Genomic DNA, 22,257 nt, shown 5'->3' with positions numbered 1-22,257 from the left:
TGCAGACTTTGGAGTGGCATAGTCAAAGTCCTGACCTGAATCTTATTGGGATGCTGTGGCATGACCATAAAAAGGCAGTTCATGCTCAAAAACCCTCCAATGTGGCTGAATTACAACAATTCTGCAAAGATGAGTGGGCCAAAATTCCTCCACAGCGCTATAAAAGACTCATTGAAAGTTATCACAAATGCTTGATTGCAGTTGTTGTTGCTGCTAAGGGTGGCCCAACCAGTTATTAGGTTGTGGGTGCAATCACTTTTTCACACAGGGCCATGTAGGTTTGGATTTTGTTTTCCCTTAACCTTCATTTAAAAACTTTAAAAACAAAGCATTTTGTGTTAACTTTGACTAATATTAACATTTGTATGATGATCGTGTGTGTGTGACCTGCGAATTCAGATTTCATTTTTTTCTAACTACTTAACATCACGCACAAATATTTATTTTCTATCTTTATTTAATAGAACATTTTGCATAGAAAATTTTTTGAACAGATAATCGAGAGCTATAAAATAGAACTATAAAATACTAACTAAACTAAAATAGATATATAAATTACTCCTGGCGTGGGAAATTCACACACATCTAAAGTGCAATGTTATGGAAGAACCATTTCCTTCTTTTCACATCCAACTAAATTTTTTTTTTTTATATATTTAGCAAACTAAACTTCTGTGTGAAAACAGGTAATGGCAATAATATATAAATAACAAATAAAATAAATATAGCCTGGCAGTATAAAGATATCTCTCAAAACACACACAGGCCTATTACAATCACTTGTACATCAATGGCAAGTTTTCCTTTGCAAACCGAAGCATTTCTGCTTTGTCACCAGATAAGTCTGTTTCTTCTCTCATCTGCCACATGTCCAGCCAGGCTAAACAAGCGCTCACTGTTTGAACGTCAACAGTAACATTACCTGAAAGCAGCGTTTAGTTCCTTTTTAGTAAGTTTGCTTTGTCATTGTGCATAACTATGAACAATAGCCTACCGTTGCTGTCAACGGGCTTATCTGCTAACGTTAGCTACCGACGGTTACCTCGCAACAATCCAGCAAATAGACGGTACCCTGGGTGCCGTTACCTGAAAAGATGATTTTAACATCACCGCTCATTTTACAGTTTAGCAACAAAACTAAACGCTTGTCTCATCTGGGGTCTGATAAACAGTAAATTCATCAAATTCAGAGTACCCAACGCTATTTTCCGATAAACTGTAGCTGTCATATTTCACAGGACCCACGTGAGTGCGGTTTTCATGTTCCAGTTGTTCAGCCTCAGAGGGGGAGAGAGAGAGAGAGAGAGAGAGAGCGGCTGACCGTTCGCGTAAGATCAGTAGAGCAGACTGATGCTGATGTTACGCAATGTAAATCATGCGGCGCCCGAGTGCATTTGACCGGCATACAATCGGCATATGTCAAACTGATCGGCCGGTCATGGCTGCTCACGTGGAAATCTGCCAATTCCGGTCACCAGCCGCTGTAGGTTGGCCTTGCTTGCATCATCGTTTCTAGATTAAGAGGAATGTAGAGAGCTAGGATCTGTTGCCGGATGATTAGATGAAAAGTAGGGCAGTCTCCCATTAGCCATGCACCACTGATACGAAGCAGTAAGGAAATGATTTTTCTTTGAAAATATTTTCTGCTGCACACTTAATAATTGTACAATGATTTAAACTTTGCAATTATAATTGTACGTAACAGTTTACTATGTACTGTAACTTGGACATTTTGACGTCTTTTCCCCACTCAGTTGTTTGAGAGATTGCAAGACGAACAACCAGGCTTTGCAGAGAAGATCATAGCAGTGAACAGTGACCTTACACAGCCAGAGCTGGATCTAAGTAAAGAGGATCAGAGCATCCTGGCTGACAACATTAACATTGTTTTCCACTGTGCTGCCACCATCCGCTTTAATGAGCCACTCAAGTGAGTTGTCTGTTTAATTTGTTACATTTTTTGCTCTTAATTTTTTCATGATTTTTTTTTTTTTTTTTTTTTTTTTTAGAATATGTACAATGCTTATTTATCTATAATTGCACTTTAATAGGGCTCAACAGTAACGGTTGCCCTTGGCAACCAGATGAGTCAATTGGGAACTGTTTCATGGCCTTGCCGTGAAAAGATATAGGCAACGCAATTTTCTGTTCACGTTAACGGCACATGTTAAAATCCCAGTATCTGCTGGACGGAATAGCAACGCGGATTTCGGTGCCTCATTACGGTGCTACTTAAATGTCTGCGCTGCTCTCTGATGCTCCAAAACAGACGTTAGACGCAACAGAAGCATCGCTGCGTGTCAAGCTAGTAAACCCTAATAACACTTACACTTGGCAGCAGGTAACATTAGCCTATTGTTAGCTACAGCAGTAACTGGATTAAACAGTTAAAATGCTGACAGCTAAACGATGTATGAGTGACCGTATTTCACTGTAGAGGATTCCAACAGCGGGACGTACAACAGTCTGCCGCTAAAGCTATGAGCTAAAAGACACAAACTAGCACTGGTCACTGCTGTTGTTGGAAAAACACACAGACATAAATAAAGGTTGTTTACTTAAAACTGGTAAACCTGGTGGTGCATTCAAAGTTATTGTAAAATACCCTTTTCTCATCTGTTTTTGTCGTTAAACAGCAATTTACTGGTAATTGTAGTTAAAAGTTATTACATTGTTAACAATCATTTTAAAAAAAACGGCACTGGAGGCTTTTCTCCGAGGAAAAGATGTTTTTGCTCTTCTCTCGACTGGTTTCGACAAGAGTTTGATATATCGTTGATCTGATTGGTTGATTTGGCCCGTCTATCACCAACATAGGTGGTGATAGACTGATGGTTTATCCAATCAGCTAACCAGTATTTTAGCCCCTTCCCAAAAGTTCTCCAACGGAAAGTTCCCAGTTGGATATGCCGAGCAAATCCATCTGGCGGAGTCAGGTTATAGTTACATATGAAATTAATTGCTCCAAATATAGGCAGTTTAAAACATGGCAACCGTATTGTCAATTTCGGCAACCAAAAGCTTATGCCTGGTTGCCAAGCCTGGCAACCACTTTAAAACGATAGCGTTGAGCCCTGTTTAAGTTAACCATGTCTATCAATGTTTGTTCCTGATGTTGTTAATTAGAAAATAGTTATGCTCTGTTGTATTTTACTCCGTCAAATGAATGATTAGCGGGCAGGAGACTGTAATTTATGGGTGTTGCCCATTTATGGCTGTTCATAATTAAACAGTTATACAATGTAACTTTTATAAATGAGTTTCCATGTATAACAAACAAGATCGTAATCGGTAATCTGTAGCTTAAGCTTCCGGTAGAGGTTTTAGCCAGGCTAGCAGTTTCTCCCAGTTTCCAGTATTTATGCTAGGCTAACCAAATCCTAGCTCGAGACATTAGATTGGTATCCATCTTATCTTGCAGGTTCTGACCTCACTCAGACGCCAAAACATTCTGTTTTTAGTCCCCCATTGCTAATACAAATAACTGAAGAATATAAAACTGTTCACACTGTATTTGGTCAGTTCATTTCATCCACTGAATAGGTCAAACTTTATTGACTTCCTTTTCCTCCTCAGAGATGCAATGCAGCTGAATGTCCTGGCCACCCAGAAGATGCTGGCACTCGCCCACAGGATGAAGCACCTGGAGGTCTTCCTTCATGTTTCCACAGCCTATGCCAACTGTGATCGAGAGCTCATTGAGGAAATTGTATACCCTCCCCCTGTAGACTACCGCAGACTCATCGATTCTCTGGAGTAAGTTGATCAGCACCTTTTCCAACGAATGGCTATTGCACAGTTAATCAACTGTTGTGGTGTTTTGGATTGCCTTGTTTATTTGTGTGTGTGGATGGTATTTTTGGCATTATTATACAGTAACATGGGAATATTGTTGGTTTTTAAGAGGATGCTTAATTTCTTTGAGTTGCTAGATGCATGAAAAGCAAATAGGAATGTCTTAAAGTGCTCATATTATGCTCATTTTCAGGTTCATAATTGTATTTTGAGGTTGTACCAGTATAGGTTTACATGGGTTTACATAGGTTTACATGGGTTTAATTTTCAAAAAACACCATATTTTTGTTGTACTGCACATTGCTGCAACTCCTCTTTTCACCCTGTGTTGAGCTGTCAGTTTTAGTAACAGAGTGAGGCATCACACTTCTATCCCATCTTTGTTGGGAGTCGCACGTGCGCAGTAGCTAGGTACTGCGCAGTAGCTACTAGCTAGAAGCTAGCGGTTAGCCACCTCGTTCTCAATGGCAAAACACATACAAGTTCACCCTAATCTACAAAATAAATTGTATAGAACTACTTACATGTCCCTCGTCTGCAGGTATTCCACGCAAAGTTGGAAGTGCGCCCTCGTTTAGAAGAAGTCTCCCGGCTAATCCTGCCTTGTACTGACTGAAGTTGGAGAAACAGTTAGCTGATGTGGTGTTAGGTAAAGTGGTTAGCGCACACCAAGGTTATAATAATGAAAACTAGGTGGGAAAAAACATTGTCGTTAACTGAAATAAAAATAAAAACGAGGCATTACAAAAAAACGATAACTAAACTAAAACTGTAATGTCTGTTTGCAAAACTAACTAAAATAAAATTGAGTAAATGTCCTTAGTTTTCGTCTTTGTCGATCTTTCGTAGAGCAAATAACGTTATATCTCTCCGACCATGACATTTCCCGTAGACGTGTAGTTTCCGACTGGGAATCCAGAAATTCCGACATTCCACGTCAAATTGAACATGTCTGTGGCTCCGTGCCTCTCGCCTGGCATAGCGGTACCGAAAGTTGGAAGAAAGCGGCACTTATTTGATTATGACTGTCAGATAAAAGCGCCTTGCAGTGGAAGGTGGTAAAATATGTGGACAATTTATTACAGGGAAAAATCCCACGAATTTGAAAGTACATTTGAGAAGCGTACACAAGCTAGGAGGCTAACCTAGCTTACCTTAACAAGGTAAAGGAGAAAGCAAAGCCCCCTTTCCCTGAAACGGAAGCTAACCCCGGTAACGTTACGGGCATGGATGTATGGGTACAGGGTATTGATGTATGAATACAGGGCATGGATGTATGGATACAGGACGGAGACAACAGCAGGAGAGAGAACACTACAGGAGGGCTTTCACCGGCGACCCGGTTAGTAAATACGCAGGAACACCAAAAGCGGGAGGAAGCGTGGGTTACTATGTCGATTGATATGTCTACACAACTGTGTGACTCGACTGACCTCTAAAAGTTCGCCACTTTACTCGAACCAAAGTTGAAAACACCTGTTCATGTATGTCTTCTTTAGTCTGTTGGCTGTTTAGTTTTTTTTCCTGGAACACGTCAGTTACACATTTTGCACATACTGCGTCTTGTGTAGACTGTACATTTTATGTACTGGTGTTATTGTTGAATACATTGTGAATACATATTTCTAAAATTGTATGATGTTTTTGTTGAGTTATTATTACACAATGCTTTTTCTGATCTTTTTGAATCCCCTGACAAATAACCCATATTACAAAAAAACTAAACTAATAAAAACTAAACTAAAACTAAGCATTTTCAAAAAATATAAACTAATCTAGCAAACTCGCTTTAAAAACATTGAGAAACCCATATCTCACTCAAAACAGCATGGATGTTTTTTTTTTTCCAAGTTTGTATGCGTGTGGAAGCACCAGAGACACAAAAGAATACCCCAAATCTTATTTTTTTCATAATATGGGCACTTTAAGATTGTCAGTGATACACTGAGCATGCCAGCTTAGCCATGGCCGTAGAGTAAACTGCTGCTTAGTAGCACTTATGTTGTAGAAGCTGAGTTGGATTAGTAAAACAGCAGAAGCCTACGGAGTGAGTAGATATTAGTGGATGATTCTGAGGGATTGTATACATAGTAGCATCCAGCTTTTGAGGGAACTTGGATAGATGTTTGCAGAGCCAACGTTCTGGGTTTGACTGTTGGATTTCAACAAAATGTACCTTTTTTGAGGGGAAATCCAGACCTAGCTGAATGCAGAGTTGTCTATGTAGAACATTTAACATTCATAGTGATGCAGTGTTACTTTTGCTGCTTGCTCTTAGCTGCAGTTCAAACCGAACTCTTCCTCTTAACTTTGTGTGAACTGTGTAATATTTTTTACCAGCAGTTAACCCAGCTTAACATTGATTCATGAAATGATGTAGCCAATATAAGTGAAAATGAGTCCATACAAGACAGTGATTAACAGTCAACAGGAAAGGTATAATGTCCTAGAAGAGTCTGTGGTTCAATATCACAAGTTGATGGAAATTCATGCTATCTATTTGGTTTGGTTAAACTTTGCAATTCAGTTTTTTTTCTTGAAGGTTTCAGTTTACTAAAAATATTTGTCACTGCAGTTTACTAAATCCCTGCTAAAGGTAAATGGACAAATGCACCACTAGCTTGTAGAGCTAAACTATTAATCATATACAAACCGACACTGATGTAATGGAACCGTTTTCAAATTGCAAAAGCAATGCAATCTCACCAAGTAGAAGGTCAAGCACCCGGCCGGGTGGACTGTCAAACATGCATGCGTGTATGCATATGCGTGTTAAGTGTAGATTAGAACTACTTGTTAAATGCCACGCAAGCTTTGACGCTCGCACTACTGCGTGAAAATGGCAAGGCTGGGTTGAAGTGCAATCCACATTTATATATTACATTGTAAGAGTAGCGTAGCCCCTTTTTAGATATAGCTCTGTGTGTGTGTGTGTGTGTGTGTGTGTGTGTGGTGAGTGAGGTAATGTTAATCGTAGCAGAATAAATTAGCAAGTGGTAGGTGAAGGTTTCAGTTTGTCTATTAATACATGCTTCAGCTCCTCAAGACCCAAGTTCCTCTTAACATGCTTACGAGGCTTTGACATTTTGAGAGTGGTAGAGCCATGGTCGGTGTGCACTTCAGTTTGTGTAATTTGTTACAATACTGTAGTAGCAGCAGTAGTAGTGGTGGTGGTGGTGATGATGATTATGTTTTTCATATATTAATGTTCACACCAGATCTGTTCTCTGAATAGATTGCCAAGAAATATCGTACAGATGCTCATAGTTCCTAGAAGATAAATTCTAATGAGTTTGGTGATTCCCTGACCTTTCCTCTAGTCCCACCAACAAGTTCAGTCCAAGTTTTCACACCTGGAATATCAACATCTACTAAATGGATTTGCACACATTTTGTACAAACATTCATGTTGATGTTAGCATTTAGCTCAAAGCACCGCTGTGCTAAGTACTGCCTCACAGAGCAGTTGGCATGGATGTAAAATGTTAATCTTCATTTCACAGAGTTGAAGACACATAATTTCTCTATTACTTTTGGTGGTTAAATGTAGCAAATATGAGACTTTATTTTTATTCTCTTTGTCCAGCTGGATGGATGAGGAGCTGGTGACTGCTCTGACACCCAAGCTGATCGGGAAGCGTCCCAACACCTACACCTACACCAAAGCCTTGGCTGAGTATATGGTGCAGCAGGAGGCTGGAGACCTCAACGTAGCCATTGTCAGACCCTCCATAGTAGGAGCCAGCTGGAAAGAGCCCTTCCCAGTGAGTGATTTCGGCTAGTAGTATGCATTGCTTTTTCAATTGTTCATTGCACCCCAGATTAATTGGTGTGACAGCTGGCAAGATCTCAACACCAATTACATTTCAGTTTTCGGAGAGACTCATTCAATTTTAAATCCAATCAATAGAAATACTTTTTTTTTTTTTATTATTATTTTGGCATTTGAAATCAAGAGAAGGATCTGCGAGTTACCACATTATATTTTTCTCTTCCGCCCCCCGCCCCCCCAACTACTTTGCACGTCTGACTGAAAAAGAAATGGACAGAGTAGCTAACCGGCTAATAGCTTGCAGCTAAGACAGTAATGTTATCTTGCCGATAGCCTGCAGCTTGACTTTTCCAGACACCATAGCTACTACAGGAGTCTGCGAAGAAAAAACTGAACTAAGAAATCCTCCTGCCTCCCTGAAGTCACTGTTGTGGCAACATTTTGCCTACCCTGCGAATTAGTTATGTAAACATACGAAGAAAAAGCATGTGGGCTCCATGGTGCATTCATGTCACTTTGTTAAACTAATGGTGCCTTCAATTGCACTTCGTCAATTTTCTTTTTTAAAGAGCATTGGCATTTTAGGCCTTTATTTGTGACAGGACAGCTTAGACATGAAAGGGGAGAGAGAAGGGGAATGTCATGCAAAGGGCCGCAGGTCGGAACCAAAACCCACGGCCACTGTGTCGAGGTCTAAGCTAGAGCCCTGCGCGGGACTATTCTCTTCACCCTGCTCCCACCCGCTCCCGGCGAATTTCTGACCATTACCGCCCGCACCCGCAACGTGTGTATTACACTTCCGCCCGCTCCCGCAATGTGTATGTCCACTCCCGCCCGCACCCGCAAAACTCTGAGAATTTATGCCCGCACAATAATAGAGATGCATTGATTTTGTGTCTTCTCTCGTCCCGCATGAGAAAACGCGCCATTTTATAGGTTAATAGGGAGAAGATGCAGGCAAAGAAGGCAGGTGCTTGCTGCTGTTGGTTGGACGGGAAGGAAGGAGCAGAGGATGAGGGAGCGGGTGGACGGTGGAGGCTCAGACACGCTGGTGTCTGCTCATAGATGGGCTATACAGTATATACTCAGTCAGTATATATGTATATCTATGGTGTCTGCTGGCGTGGGGGGGTTCCAGGCTACATCCCAATCCCGCAGTGTTTTTTTTTTTTTTTGTTTTTTTTTAGCCACCCGCTCCCGCCTGCAGCAAAGTTAAAACTGCCCGCTCCCGCAAGATTTGCGTTGGGTCCCGCGGGACCCAATCCCAATGCAGCCCTCTAGTCTAAGCCTCTGTATATGGGTGCGCTCTCTACCAGGTGAGCTACCCAGGCGCCCGCGCTTCGTAAATTTTGAGAAATTCAAAACTCTTCTGTCATTTCATGGCTCTTATTGTGGCATCGTTAACCCTGTTGAAGGAAAAAAGTAAAATATAGGGTTTAGGGTTGCATCAATATGACCCCATGCACTGATGGTAACAACAGGTTAACGCATATAGAAATTGCTTGCTAAAGAAAAGCAAGCAGTTCCTTTCATTTGAGTAACTATGACCAGCAAAATTACTTTTGATAAACAATTTTGACATGTATTCCATTAGTTACTGGTCTGATGAAAATTCAAAAGCTGTCAAGTTATGTTGTTCAAATGCTTCACAGGTGATGGGCAGGAGTTATGCACAAGGGGAAACAAATGTCTATTAATGGACCCTATCATTTCAGTACTAATTTAATGCTCCTTTTCATCTGACTGCTCTTTCAGGGTTGGATTGACAACTACAATGGACCTAGTGGAATATTCATTGCAGTAAGTATTGACAAACTGTTTAGGTGGTCTACATTCAGTAATGAGACCCTGTCTGTTCTTTTTGACCAATACTTTTTTCTTTGTCATCTATTTGACACCAAGCTGCATCAAGAAAGTTTATGTACAAATGCAGTGGTCTTATTGACCCAAATTCTGAGATGTGTAATCTCCTGGAGCTTGAACTTGTTTAAATGACAACTTACTTGAGATGCTCCATTGACACAATTTGTAGATAATAGGGACATAACTAGGGCTGCAACTGATTGTTTTAATAATCGATTAATCTGTCGATTATTTTTTTCGATTAATCGATGAATCGGATAAAACAAAAAAGCATTAATTTACTAACTCAATACGTACTTGCATACATACTTGTTTTAGTTAATAGTTGTGTAAAGGTAAGTAACAACACACACAAATATATTTGTCAACAATAACTGATATGGGACAAAGCAAAGAATATATACATGACAATAGATTGAAAAATGAATGGGCCAAAAAAGGCGAGTGAATAAAAACGTGTCTTTAGTCTTGCAAATCATACCACCCCTGCTTTACTACTGTTAACGCGCTAACACTAGCTTGTCAAGCTGGATAACGAGTAAACGCCACACCAGCACCACTGGAGGGACATTACGTTCCTCACTTCAAAACGGAACAAAAGTAGGATTGTGTAGTGACTTTACCCTGCTGTTGAACTCCCTTCCTCCTCATCAAGAACTCCAACATGTTTATGTTTTAGGTGCTGAATCATCACCGTGGTGCGCCCGTGCCATGCCGTGTCGCTTTTGCTTATCTTGCAATTAACACGTTTTCGATTTATTTAGTGTGAATGCTCCCACACCTTGGATGACTTAAGTCGTACTGATTTCTCTGCCTCCGCCATGTGTTTCAGAACGTTAAGGGTCTCTCCGGTCTCTCTCCGTATTTCCTCTACCCCCGCTCTGCTCTTTTTTTTTTTTCTTTCGCTCCGCACCGCTCCACACGGCACTCAACTCAATTGCTTTTATCTCCACGACTGAGTGGCGTGTCGCGTGACACAACGAATCGATAATGAAATTCGTTGCCAACTTTTTTAATAATCAAATTTTATCGATTCGTTGTTGCAGCCCTAGACATAACAGTTCACAAACTTTCAGATTATACAGCTTTTTATCAAAGCAAAGTAAGGTAAGCAAAGGCTTCTTTTCCCATTTTACCTATAAATAAATGAGAATCTCATTTCTAACTAATCGATAAAATTGATTATAGAAATGGTTGCCAACTATTTCATCAATTAGTTGGGTCTATATTATGACACAACACGATGCAAGTTAGAGCTTAGATCGGGCCCAAAAAATCAAGCCCGACCCTACCCAACCTAGTGCACGTTGTGTCCGAGCCCAGCCCGACATATTAACTATTTATGAGCCCGAGCCCGATTTAAACCAGACAATTTATTTTCTTCTGAGTCCAATATGTCCTATGGCATATGTGGAAGTGGATATACTGGTGGTTTGGGTTCTTGGAACAGTGGAAAATGTCCCAGACTGTCTCCCAATTAATTGTGTAGATCTGTGTCCTTTTTGACTGAACGCATGATTACAGGTTAATTAAAAAAAAAAAGTACTGAAATAAATGGTAATTGGAAAAAAAAAAAACGAGGTTTTGATACGGTCCCGAGTTATCGGTTCTGTACTTAAGAAGTGAGTTTTTTTGTTTGTTTTTTTTTATAGTGGAAAACAAGATTATTGAGCAATTAATGGCAGTGTCAAACTTGCTCTGTCTTTGTGCCACACACACTGAATCTGGCTCAGTACAGCATGCATCTTGTCTATAAACAGGTGGATAAGCGCCCCGTGAGTAAACAGCGCTGTTTTAGTTTAAAGCAAAATTTACTTTAGTCTCGCTTGTCAGATCAAAGTGCAAGACCTCCTTTTCACAACTAAATGGCAAAATGTGGATTTCATATTGCCGCCTTTTAGTAAAATTGAGAATGTAATTGTTGGCATATAGCAACACCATGCAATAGAAGTCTTTCTTTCACCTTCTCTAGGCTGGTAAGGGGATCCTGCGTACAATGAGAGCGTCTAATGATGCGGTGGCTGACCTGGTGCCTGTGGATGTGGTCATCAATGCCACGCTGGCTGCAGCTTGGTACTCTGGATCACAGGCACTCAACAGGTTTGATCATGCCTTCTCACATGCATCTTCTGGTCAAGTTGTATTAAAATGTTGACTGTACTTTGAAAGCAAAATTCTGTTTTTCTCTGGACTATTCCTTCTATTACAGGTCCAAAAACATCCTTGTTTACAACTGCACAACCGGTGGGATCAACCCATTTCACTGGGGGGAAGTTGGTAAGATGCATATTATGTTACTTAAACACAGTCTCTGTAAAAGCCCCTGACAATAGCAGCTTGTATGTTTAAACATTGTGCCTAATGACATACTATGATTGTAATCTGATCCACTGCCTGCCACACCCAAACCAAGAGCTCTTGAATTCTAGTTTGTAACTGGATCAATATGGAGTTTTCTTAGAGTGAGTCCCACCCTTTTGTTTTTGTTTGCACACGTTGAAGGTGCTTATGAACATTTCCCACAGACGTTTAACCAATCGCACTTCTTGTCCTTTAAAAACTACATACAGATGATTGGTAGTCAGTCCTGGACTTGTATAAAGAAATGGTAATACAGAACTACTAGTTTCTTTTAAAATGTTATGGTTTGGAATTAAACATGTGTTTTTTACCGTAATTACAATGATTTGCCCTACAAGTTGAATTTGTAAACACTGTGGTGCAGCCATAAGTCATCTTGTTGCAATTTGGATGCTGTGAATGAAATTGAGTCACCGATAGGCCCAAGTATCTCTAAAAAAAATATATTTTAAGGTTTGCATCCTTTGTCAGCCTCCAAACTTGTGTTGTGCAGCTCCTGTTTTATATTATCTTCAGGGGTTAGACAGAAACTGACAAAACGCCCAAAACACAACACAAGGACCATTTTTTTTGTTGCCATTCTGGAGATATCTACCCTATCAATCTTCTACAGCCGATAGTTTGCCCAACTAAGGTTCAAAGTTAATTCTTGACGATGGCCTCAGTTGTTGACTTGAACATCTACAATTCTATGAAAACTAGGCTCCATCTGCTGAGGGAAATAAATGTGACCATTCCGATTTAAAAGCTCCAGAATAGCTACTATTAGACAATGTTGGTGAAATTGTTTTGCCAAATAATTAATGCCGTTGTAAAGCTCAAGTATTTAATGGAAACATCAAAGAAGCATCAGTTGCCCTCAATAGGCATTTTAACATGCAGTACTTTAAATGGGTAGTTTTGTATTGGATTAGCATCCTATTGCATTGCTGTTTATTTTGTTTTTATCTTGTGAATTACACAAATATATTATAATATACTAACATTTGGGTTAGCTGCAGTAAATCAAGGTAACATCAGCCTATGAGATGTATTTTCAGTTCAATGAAAAGTTGTGACAAGATTTATTTTGCCAGCAGTCAGGCATAAAAACAAACGTATACCTGCTGATTGATGACTTGTGTTGAACAACCTTCTGTTTCTTAGAGTACCATGTAATATCCACGTTCAAGAGGAACCCCCTTGAGCAGGCCTTTCGTCGGCCCAATGTTAATCTCACATCCAATCACCTAATCAATCAGTACTGGATCGCCGTGAGCCACAAGGCTCCGGCCTTCCTCTATGATCTGTACCTCAGGCTGATTGGACGAGAGCCCAGGTAACCTCATCATCGCCGACCCGGACGTGCCGCACTTGTGCTGTTTCAACACCCAAATCCCCTCTCGCACATGCAAACACACATCTCTGCTGCTTTTAATCCTGTCCCTTTTCTCGTAGTAGCCTAATGTTGTAGCTGCTATGCTAAGGTGTTACATGATGCTTGTGTGCAGTTTTGGTGTGAAGAATGTATAACCCAACTGCTCTCCTTCACATACAGGGGATTACTGATGGGTTCTGCACTCTTTACATCTTGCTCTTTGCAATGTTTGTATTCTCAGTTGAGTTCCCAAAATGTCAGCACTAAGGTCATCTCAGTCCAGCTGACAAATGGACTAAGGCGGTCTTGGTCTGAAGATTCATTTGGAAACCCAACCTAAGTGTTGGCCTATTGAAAAACCTGCTAGCTGCTGAATTGTCAGTGAAATAAACCGGGTCTGTCGCCAGATACTTAATCTGCAGCCCTTCCGATGTCATACTGTTATGACTAGCAGTGGTCAGTCCATTAGAGAGGGTCTGCAGCTTGCCTAGTATCAATTGGAGGAAGAAACGCACATCCTCCATCTCATCCTCTTGTGTCCTCCATGTCCTGTCATATGTGTATCTCTCTCCTACAGAGTACTGTATAAACATGACCTTCAAGACCAATCCCTTAGAGCAGGCCTTCAGAAGGCCCAATGTCAATCTGCGCTCCAATCCCTTTACTAATCAGTACTGGACCACTGTCAGCCACACACTGCCAGCCCTGATCTATGACGGCTATCTCAGGCTGACAGGCTCCAAGCCCCGGTAAGGTTGCAACTGCCCACTGCACTTCCCCCCCCCCCCCGCCAGTCAGCCTCCACCTTTCCCACAAATGCACCCTCCCCATATGTTTTTTTTTTTTTTTTTTTTTTTTCTTCTTTCTTTCTTCTCACTAGCCACAGGTTATGTGGGATGGTGGAACAGGGAAGGGTCTTGGGCAGAAGAAACAAAGTTTGCTGTGTCTGTACTTCAGCTGGACTTTGTTAGTGAATGGTATCATGACAAGATTTGGCTACTATTGGAGCATGTTTTCAGCTTGGCTCCGTTTTTGAGTGTGTGCTTTTTTTAAGACTTTTTAATTCAAAGACTTCCTTTTTGTGAACAAGCCATGCTGTTAACATGACATCCATACATGACATTGTATGACATTTGCCCACACACACACACACACACACACACACACATACACTGCTCACCCAATCATGGAAAATCCTGAAGCACCATAAGACTTATTTGGTTGTTCATGATACAAACCCTAAGCATGTTATTTGATATCCACATTTGTGTTCTCTTTACTACAATCTATAGGTATTTCAGACTTTAAACCCAATGCCATGCCAACCATTCCCCAACGATACATCTTTATCGATTGAATTTCACGCGGTGTTTGGCTGTCTGAAATAATTTGGCTTAATAGCTAATTCACATTCTAGGGGTGTGATTGATTTGATTGGGTATGTCACCAGCTGTAATGTAAGTAACTATCTCTGCCTCTCTGTGCTGATCAACATGCATGTCATTTCCTTTGAATCATTCACAGGAGGAACCAGAGTTCTCGCAATCTGCCTCGATCAGTGTAAATGTTTAAAATGACCTGCTAAATAGAACAGGCCTTTTTTTTTATTCCTAACAAATTGAAATTGTTTCAACTATGTAATTTAAATGTTGACTTGAACTATTTAGACGTTTCACTAAATTACAAAAAGTGCAGTTTGAAGACTCTGAAACCCTCCTATAACCCTCACTAATAATGGGCACTGCTGTTTTTACATTCCCACCACCATTTCTCACCCCAGCACTCACCACAACACTGGTTACTAGCTGTGAATGATCATGTGGTCCCCTAAATCTGAACTAACAAAGAAATTAAGTACGTTAACTGGATTCACTTGTGTGAGCAGGAGGGCAATATTGTATACATGGGATGTCTGTGTCCCTGGGACAAAGCAAATTCATTTAGTTGCGTTTGAATCATTTTGGGTAGACTTTTGAATCTGTCCCTCTAAATTTTAGGTCCATTTGACAGTGCACATCTGTCCTCCTGGCCTGCACACAGGCAAAATCCAGTTAGTCTTCAACGGAGTTTTATCAGTCACTGTCCTCAGGGGAAGACTCACAAACCTAACTAATTGCAGTGCTGTGACAATTTTGTAAAGTCAATCATATAATAAAAAAAAATCTGGTTAATTAAATCTTTGTAATTTGAAAGTCATGGCATATAATGCAAAACCTGTGACATTTCTTTTGAACATTTATCTCTTACAGCGTTAAATGATCTCTGTTGAGACTAAATTAGAACTTGCCCTGAAAGCTTTGCTAAAAAAGCATTTTTGTGTTACTCTATCTTTGATGTTTATCCCTCTAATTCAAATATTTAACTTCTGTCTCTGCTCTCCCCTCCCAACAAAATGGATCCCTGCCCTGCTCTTCATCCATTGATCCTCCTCTTACTCCAAACTTTATCACACTCAATTCCCCCCATATACTCTTCCAACCCCTTCCTCTCTGTCCAACCAACCTCACTTTATCCCACCACCTCTTCTCTATTTACCTTGCCACACTCTTCTGATACTCTTAATGTGTCATTCCTCTGTCCCTCTTATGTTTTGCCAATCTTGCCAACCTTCCTCTGGCCCTACGCTACCATCACCTTTTATCCATTCCAATTTTCTTCCTCCACCTTATTGCTTCTTTCTTTTTTTTTTTTTCTTTTTTTTTTTCCAATTTTTCCTTTCACCACTCATCATAGGATGATGAAGACAATCACACGCCTCCACAAAGCCATGATGGTCCTGGAGTATTTCACCAGTCACTCCTGGGTGTGGAACAATGACAACGTAGGCATGCTGATTGCCCAGATGAGCCCAGAGGATAAGAAGGTATGGAGGACACAAATAACAGTGATCTTGTTGTATGGGAAGAAGAAATTTGTTATTCCTCCCATCATTCACACTTTGTCTTTTCGTTGCCCATGTCCACCACACAACAGACATGTATACACTGAGGAGATGGCAGACAGATTTACCACTCTGCTGGGTTGCTGTCTGATAGTAGGCTGGCTACAATAGTGAGTCATTCATTTACAGTGACGTCAATTTGAAGTGAACAGAGATGTTTTTCATAATAACTGTCTGAAGGAATCTGCATTTGTGGAGGGCATGTTGGTGGATGGAAAGTGAGAGACTTTTACTTTGTCCTCTTGACACATTAGAGCTTTTGTTCTGGTACTATGAGACCTTGTCAGTTGTTCTCTTGACCAAAGCATATCTGATGACAAAATAATCGAATACTGTACTGGTAAGTATAGAAGTGTTTTCAAGTTTCTCATTTTAAAAATGGTTCTTGAAATTGGTTAATTATGTAGTGCCTTTTCTCCCATCAAAAAAAGCTACAGGCTGCTTGGGGGATTCAGAACCTTTTATTTCCCTGAGTGCTGACTGAAAGGCTGCCAACAGTAACTCCACTTCACTGTTCCCTGATCCACCTCACTGATCCAACAAGCCATGTGCCACTGGGCCTTCATCTCTCAGCCAATGATCATGTTTTATTCTCCCCTCATAGTGGAAAGCACCACTGGGGGTCAAATTGGGCCAAAGCCCGCCGGAGCTCAGTGCTGGCTCCTCGCTGTGATAACTTGATGGATGGATGGATGGATGGATGGATGGATGGATATTCAAGTTGAAAGTAACTAGTACTTAGTAAATAGAACACTACAAATCAATATTCATCTAAATATACAAACTATTTAAACTTGAAATAAGAAAATGGAGGTCTACAGCCACAATATATGCACCAGTTCTGTAGGGGGATCGATCGACGGTACAAAAAAAAAAAATTGTTTACATTGTCAATGCCTATTGATACCAGCCATAAAAGTCACCAAATCAATATCAAGTTACATGTCAGATTATGCATGTCATTGTTGAAGACTGTACTTGTCAATCGCTGGAAAGTTGTCATTTTAAAATTGATAACGCTTTTGTTTTATTTCTGTAGGTGTTTAATTTTGATGTGCGTCAGCTGCACTGGGCGGAGTACATGGAAAGCTACTGTATGGGCACCAAGAAATACGTCCTCAATGAAGAGCTGTCGGGCCTGCCTGCTGCACGCAAACACCTCAACAAGTAAGCGTGGAATCAAATCAGCAATTCCGCCAACACTACAGACACAGTAACAAATGCTGTATGTGATGAACTCTTATAGACTGCTGCCATTCTCTGTAGAGAGTAGTCCTCTAGGTCACCATACAGTGGATAAGTCTCTACTGTACCCAAAAGAAACTATTTGTTACATAAATACAATGTGATGAAATTCAATCTCTGCATTTAATCCATCCTAAGTGTGGGTGGTGATGGTGTAGTGGATATGACCCATGCCTTTGGTGTGGGAGATCCAGGTTCGATTCCCACGGTGATACATCAACCAGTGTGTCCCTGAGCAAGACACTTAACCCCTAGATGCTCCAGAGGCGTGTGTATAGCAATTATAAGTCGCTTTGGATAAAAGCGTCAGCTAAATGACATGTAATCTGAGCAGTGGGCATGTACACATACAGTGCCCAGTAATTCTTCAGATTATCATTCTGAGTGGAGAGTACAGTCGGAGTGGCAGTAATCCCAGTTTAAACAAAGCTCGTGAATAATTCAGCATGCAGAAACTTGCAAGGAATTAGAGAGGGCATGAATTAAAAATGAGTCTGTAAGGAAAACTGGCCTTGAGTATTACATACTGTGTGTTCAGAATAAACGGTCTTACACTAGCGGACTAAAAAATTGTAGCCCTTTTTTTTAATAAGTCTATTTTTATTTCATTTCTCAGGCTGAGGAACATCCGCTATACCTTCAACACCATCCTGGTGGTGTTCATCTGGCGTGTGTTCATCGCCCGATCCCTGATGGCCAGAAACATCTGGTACTTTGTGGTGAGCCTCTGCTTCAAATTCCTCTCCTATTTCAGAGCTTCCTCCACCATGAGATAATAAGCCTTGGACAGGGTGGCGGGTGGAGAGGCAAAGGGGCGAAGAAATGAAGAAACCCTGGCTGTGGACGTTTAGAGGTTCCTGAGCTCAAAGCCCTTAAAATGTCACCATGCTGTCTGTCTCTGGCCCCGTGTTTCCCCAGACACTCAAGGATTTAATGGAACCGTTAAACCCATGAACACAGACAGAGCTACTGGACAAGCCTGGAGAGTCCACAGCAGTCTAAATGTTGCATATCTAGGATCCATCTAACCTGATCTCTAGCATTTCACAAAACCCGAGGGCATGGATTCATCTCACAATGAACAATGCTTAGACTCACAGCACTTGGACTAGTTAAAGAAGCAGGACCCCACACCTTATGTTTATTTCCAGTCAGTCTGGTCCTGTGCCAGTTTTTTTACTGCTGCTTTCTTTAAGCTCCAGTGCACTCAAACCTGCTCCATCTCGTCTGTCTGTCTGCTTGCCTGACTGCCTGCCTGCAAAACAAAGCTATGTATTGGATGATGCTCTGCCGCACAAATCTTTAGCTGGTTTTGAGTCAGTCCAGGCTTCCTTTTATGTGATCTTTCATTGAAGAATAACTACTCAACAGCTATGTAAGTTATTTTTCACCTGAAAACATAACTCGACACTTTTTGTTTTCCTTGTTTGTTTTTTTTTCTCCCTTGATGTTTGTGTGGTTCTTGTCAGTTTTCTGCTACTTAAGGCCTATTGAGATGTTTTAAAAGCCTGTTACAAAATGTATTATACACAGGATTAGGGTTTTCATATGACAGCAGTTTTACAGCCGATACTCCCACCTGAGCCGGTTTTGCACATTTAGCTGGCAGCAGTTGAAGAATGATTCTCTACTGACTCAGTTGAGTCTTGTTCAGGGACAGGCTAGCCTAGAAATCATGTTCAAACTGTCTTGCCCTTCGAACCCCACCCCCAAGACCAAAGCCATTTCAACCAATTGGACCGTTGCACTGGCAGCTGGGTATAAAGAGAAAGTTGACATTGCAGGGGCTGAGGGGAGCTCACTCATACTGACCTGTGCCCCACCAAGAGTTGTCATTGGCTGTCTTTTACTCTTCCTGCTTGAACACTCAACAGCAATGCACTCCTGTATGTCCCTAGTGAACTGCAGTGGCTAGTTCCCTAATTACGACCAAGCACAATGTAGATTGTAACACGATGGCTTTATCCAGTGCCTACAAACTGTTTGTTATTGCATCAGCAGATCTTGCAAATCAAGCTTCTTCTACAGGTTCCCTTTTTTTGTCATGTCAAAGTCATTTGTGTCATTTGGTCTCGAACTGTTTTTGCCAAAAACCTCTTGGCTAACAGCGTCATAGCTCAGTAGAGGATACAGGCGGAGTTGAGAGGGGAAATGGTGTCACCTTTGGTTTCTTTTTCTCCATTATGCTTGCACATTTAAACTTTTAGTACTGGTTGACATATTTAGTTGATGTGCAATGTTATGACTTTTATTCATTGGTCTGCTAGTACACTACTTTTCAGGTAGCTCCAACTGTAGCCCACCATCTTTTTTGAAAGGTTTATTACTTTAGTATTTTCCTTTTTAGTAATTCTTATGGGTCATGGGTTTGTCATGTTACTGGTTAATTTACCATCTTAGTTGCTTCTGTAAATATATTTAGGATTTGTCATGTGCTCATGCTGTTTACAACCGGCGGCTGTTAAACTCTTGGACCATTCTGTTGCCTTCATCATTCTGTCTTGTTACATAAGAAATGTGTCTTTTATACAAGAAATGTTGGCTTGTTACAGAATTGGCAACATGAGCTAAGACTACTTTTTTTTTTTTTTTTTGGGGGGATGAATTTCTCTGGGTTTTCATAGCAATTAATCCTCCTTGCCATATAAGTCTTTAATTAACATACATGAGGTTTACCTGTGCGCATTGTCTTGTCTGTTACCTATTTCTCGAGCACGCTACAATGTTTGAAAGCAGCGTTTGAGCTCATCTTTGGTTGTGCTTGCATGTGTCTTAGGCCATAGCAGCTTTAAACACCTACATGTACGTCTAATAGTGAATGTCCTCCTACAAATGTTTAAGCTTCAATGATGTGTGTATTGATCACCTGCATCAAAGTAGTTTTTTTTTTTTTTATTTTTTTTTTTTATTTTCTGGCTTCTTTTTTTCATGGCTCAAAGATTGTTGCTTCTATTTTACATGGCCAACACAAAATGGGTCCATATGCTTAAGCTGTACTAGTATACAAAATACGTTTTTTTCTTCTGAGGTTGATTGCATTAAGACTTGTTACAGTGTAATGTTCATTTTTCATGTGTTCATGTGGTTCTCGAGGTGACAATTTTTTCATTGCTTCTGCTTTAAGCATGATGAGCATAGGTTACTGTGTTCTTTCAGGAGGAAAAGGAGTTTTTGCCACAGGCATTGTCAATGTGAAACTCCAAAAAAAAAAAATCAATGGGTGCCTTTGTTTGTAAACCAAAAAATAAGAAATAAACTGTTTAATCCTGATTATGACATTTGATTTCTCTTGACTCTGACATTTGATTTCTTTCAACTAGTTTGAGTAGAACAGTCACTATCTAAGACAGTAAAACAAATAATTCATTAGTCTGAATCTGTCGAGCTGACAGGATTCCTGTGGTAGCGTAACAGATGTCCTATACTTCACACACTACCTGGAAGCTGGACCAAAATAAAATCTATTGAACAGCTCCCCAAGATTAAAAGCTGCCTTTATGTGTGTAAATTGATGAATTGACATGTCCTCTTTTTATTTCTTTTATAGATCAATTTAAATTTTCTAGGCAGCGTTTGTTATTTCCCCAGGACAATTATCAGTGACATGGTAACCTTTTTACCTCTGCACATTTTTGTATTTGGTTTCAAGTCTAAAACTTTGAGTGGGCTTGGCTGTAGATCCTTATCACATAAGTGTGTGTGTGTGTGTGTGTGTGTGTGTGTGTGTCCGGTAGCATGACTACTGTTTCACATAAATGCTGTTGTGTCTGATCCGTTGCCCTCACTTGACTCTGGTTGCTAAGCAAACTTGACACTGGAGATTGTGTCTGGGTATTGTTTCACACTTGAGATTTTTCTTACTGCAAGTGAGGTTAAAGACAGCAGCAATCAAACCTCATTTTAGAGAATGAGATTTCTACTTTATCGTTTATCATTACATTTGTTCTTTATAAATGCATTCAAATCTCAGCTCTTGGAAAATTAATTGAACAAGTTCAGAAGAAAAATAAACTAAATTTAACAAACGAAAACCAGTAGCATTAATTCAATTAGTGCAGTGTCTGTTCAAAACATCTAGATCTACATCTTAGAGACAAATATTACAATCTCTAAAATGTAAACCTAGCTGAACAGCAAAACTGTCTGCAGCTTCTCCACTGTGCAGATCTTTGCATGGGGCAGGAGTGTAACTTCATTATTTCAGAAGCTAAAAGTTTAGGTCTCTCCCAAGTTTATATCTACAGCTTTTAGTTTTACTCTGTCCCACAATATTTACGGCAGTTACATTATTGCAAACAGAATTTTTTTTTACAATTACTGAAAGAAACCTAATTAACAAGAAATCATGAAAGTTAACACTTACTGTATGTATCACTACAATCCATACTTTCAAAAGCAACCTTGTCTACAGGGACTGGTATAGTCCGTGAAATGTCCTTTCAAGAAAAGGGGAATCAAGACGTTTTAACCCTAACCCTGCCACAAAGATTAGATATCAGTCAGTGCTTAAACACTGATGTCACGTACACTACCGTCCATGTTCCACAATGTAAGATGAAACTGCCGGTGAAAGTTAGGGATGCACCGATCTCACTCTTTCAGTCCCGATACCTGCTGGCCTTAGGTTAACGGACAATACCAGGTACCATTTGCTAACAGCTAGCTATTTAGGACCAGGTTATTCATGGGAACAAAGTGTGTGTGTGTGTGTGTTATACTCCTTTCCTGCAGCCTGGGATAATAAGTGCTGGTAATAGCACACTAGCCGCTGCCTTACAGAACGCAACTTAAATAGCATTGCTCACTGTTTAAAGCCAGATATGTAATTTTAACTAACAAAACAAATAATCAAATAAAGTAGCTAGTATTAGCTATCTTTAGGGTGTTTCTCAACTCAGTTACCAGTGGTGGAAAGAAACTAAG

General features: G+C 40.3%; 1 protein-coding gene across 2 annotated transcripts in view; it reads left to right on the top strand.

Moving 5' to 3' along the window:
• Positions 1-20,604, top strand: part of far1 (fatty acyl CoA reductase 1) — a 29,440-nt gene extending 8,836 nt beyond the window's left edge. Inside the window, exons 4-13 of one of the 2 annotated variants that reach the window (XM_031297845.2) lie at positions 1,755-1,930; positions 3,577-3,756; positions 7,382-7,559; positions 9,323-9,367; positions 11,403-11,530; positions 11,640-11,707; positions 13,726-13,897; positions 15,882-16,011; positions 17,129-17,256; positions 17,951-20,604. In XM_031297845.2, coding sequence (XP_031153705.1) covers positions 1,755-1,930; positions 3,577-3,756; positions 7,382-7,559; positions 9,323-9,367; positions 11,403-11,530; positions 11,640-11,707; positions 13,726-13,897; positions 15,882-16,011; positions 17,129-17,256; positions 17,951-18,110 — 1,365 coding nt within the window. In that variant the 3' untranslated portion in view covers positions 18,111-20,604. Of the gene's footprint in view, positions 1-1,754; positions 1,931-3,576; positions 3,757-7,381; positions 7,560-9,322; positions 9,368-11,402; positions 11,531-11,639; positions 11,708-12,937; positions 13,110-13,725; positions 13,898-15,881; positions 16,012-17,128; positions 17,257-17,950 lie in introns of both variants that reach the window. The other variant, XM_031297844.2, reaches the window with a different exon arrangement.
• Positions 20,605-22,257: the final 1,653 nt, after the last annotated feature.

Source organism: Sander lucioperca, chromosome 7 (genome assembly GCF_008315115.2).
Source record: "Sander lucioperca isolate FBNREF2018 chromosome 7, SLUC_FBN_1.2, whole genome shotgun sequence".
NCBI lineage: Eukaryota > Metazoa > Chordata > Actinopteri > Perciformes > Percidae > Sander > Sander lucioperca.
This window is presented reverse-complemented; position numbering and strand designations above follow the sequence as displayed.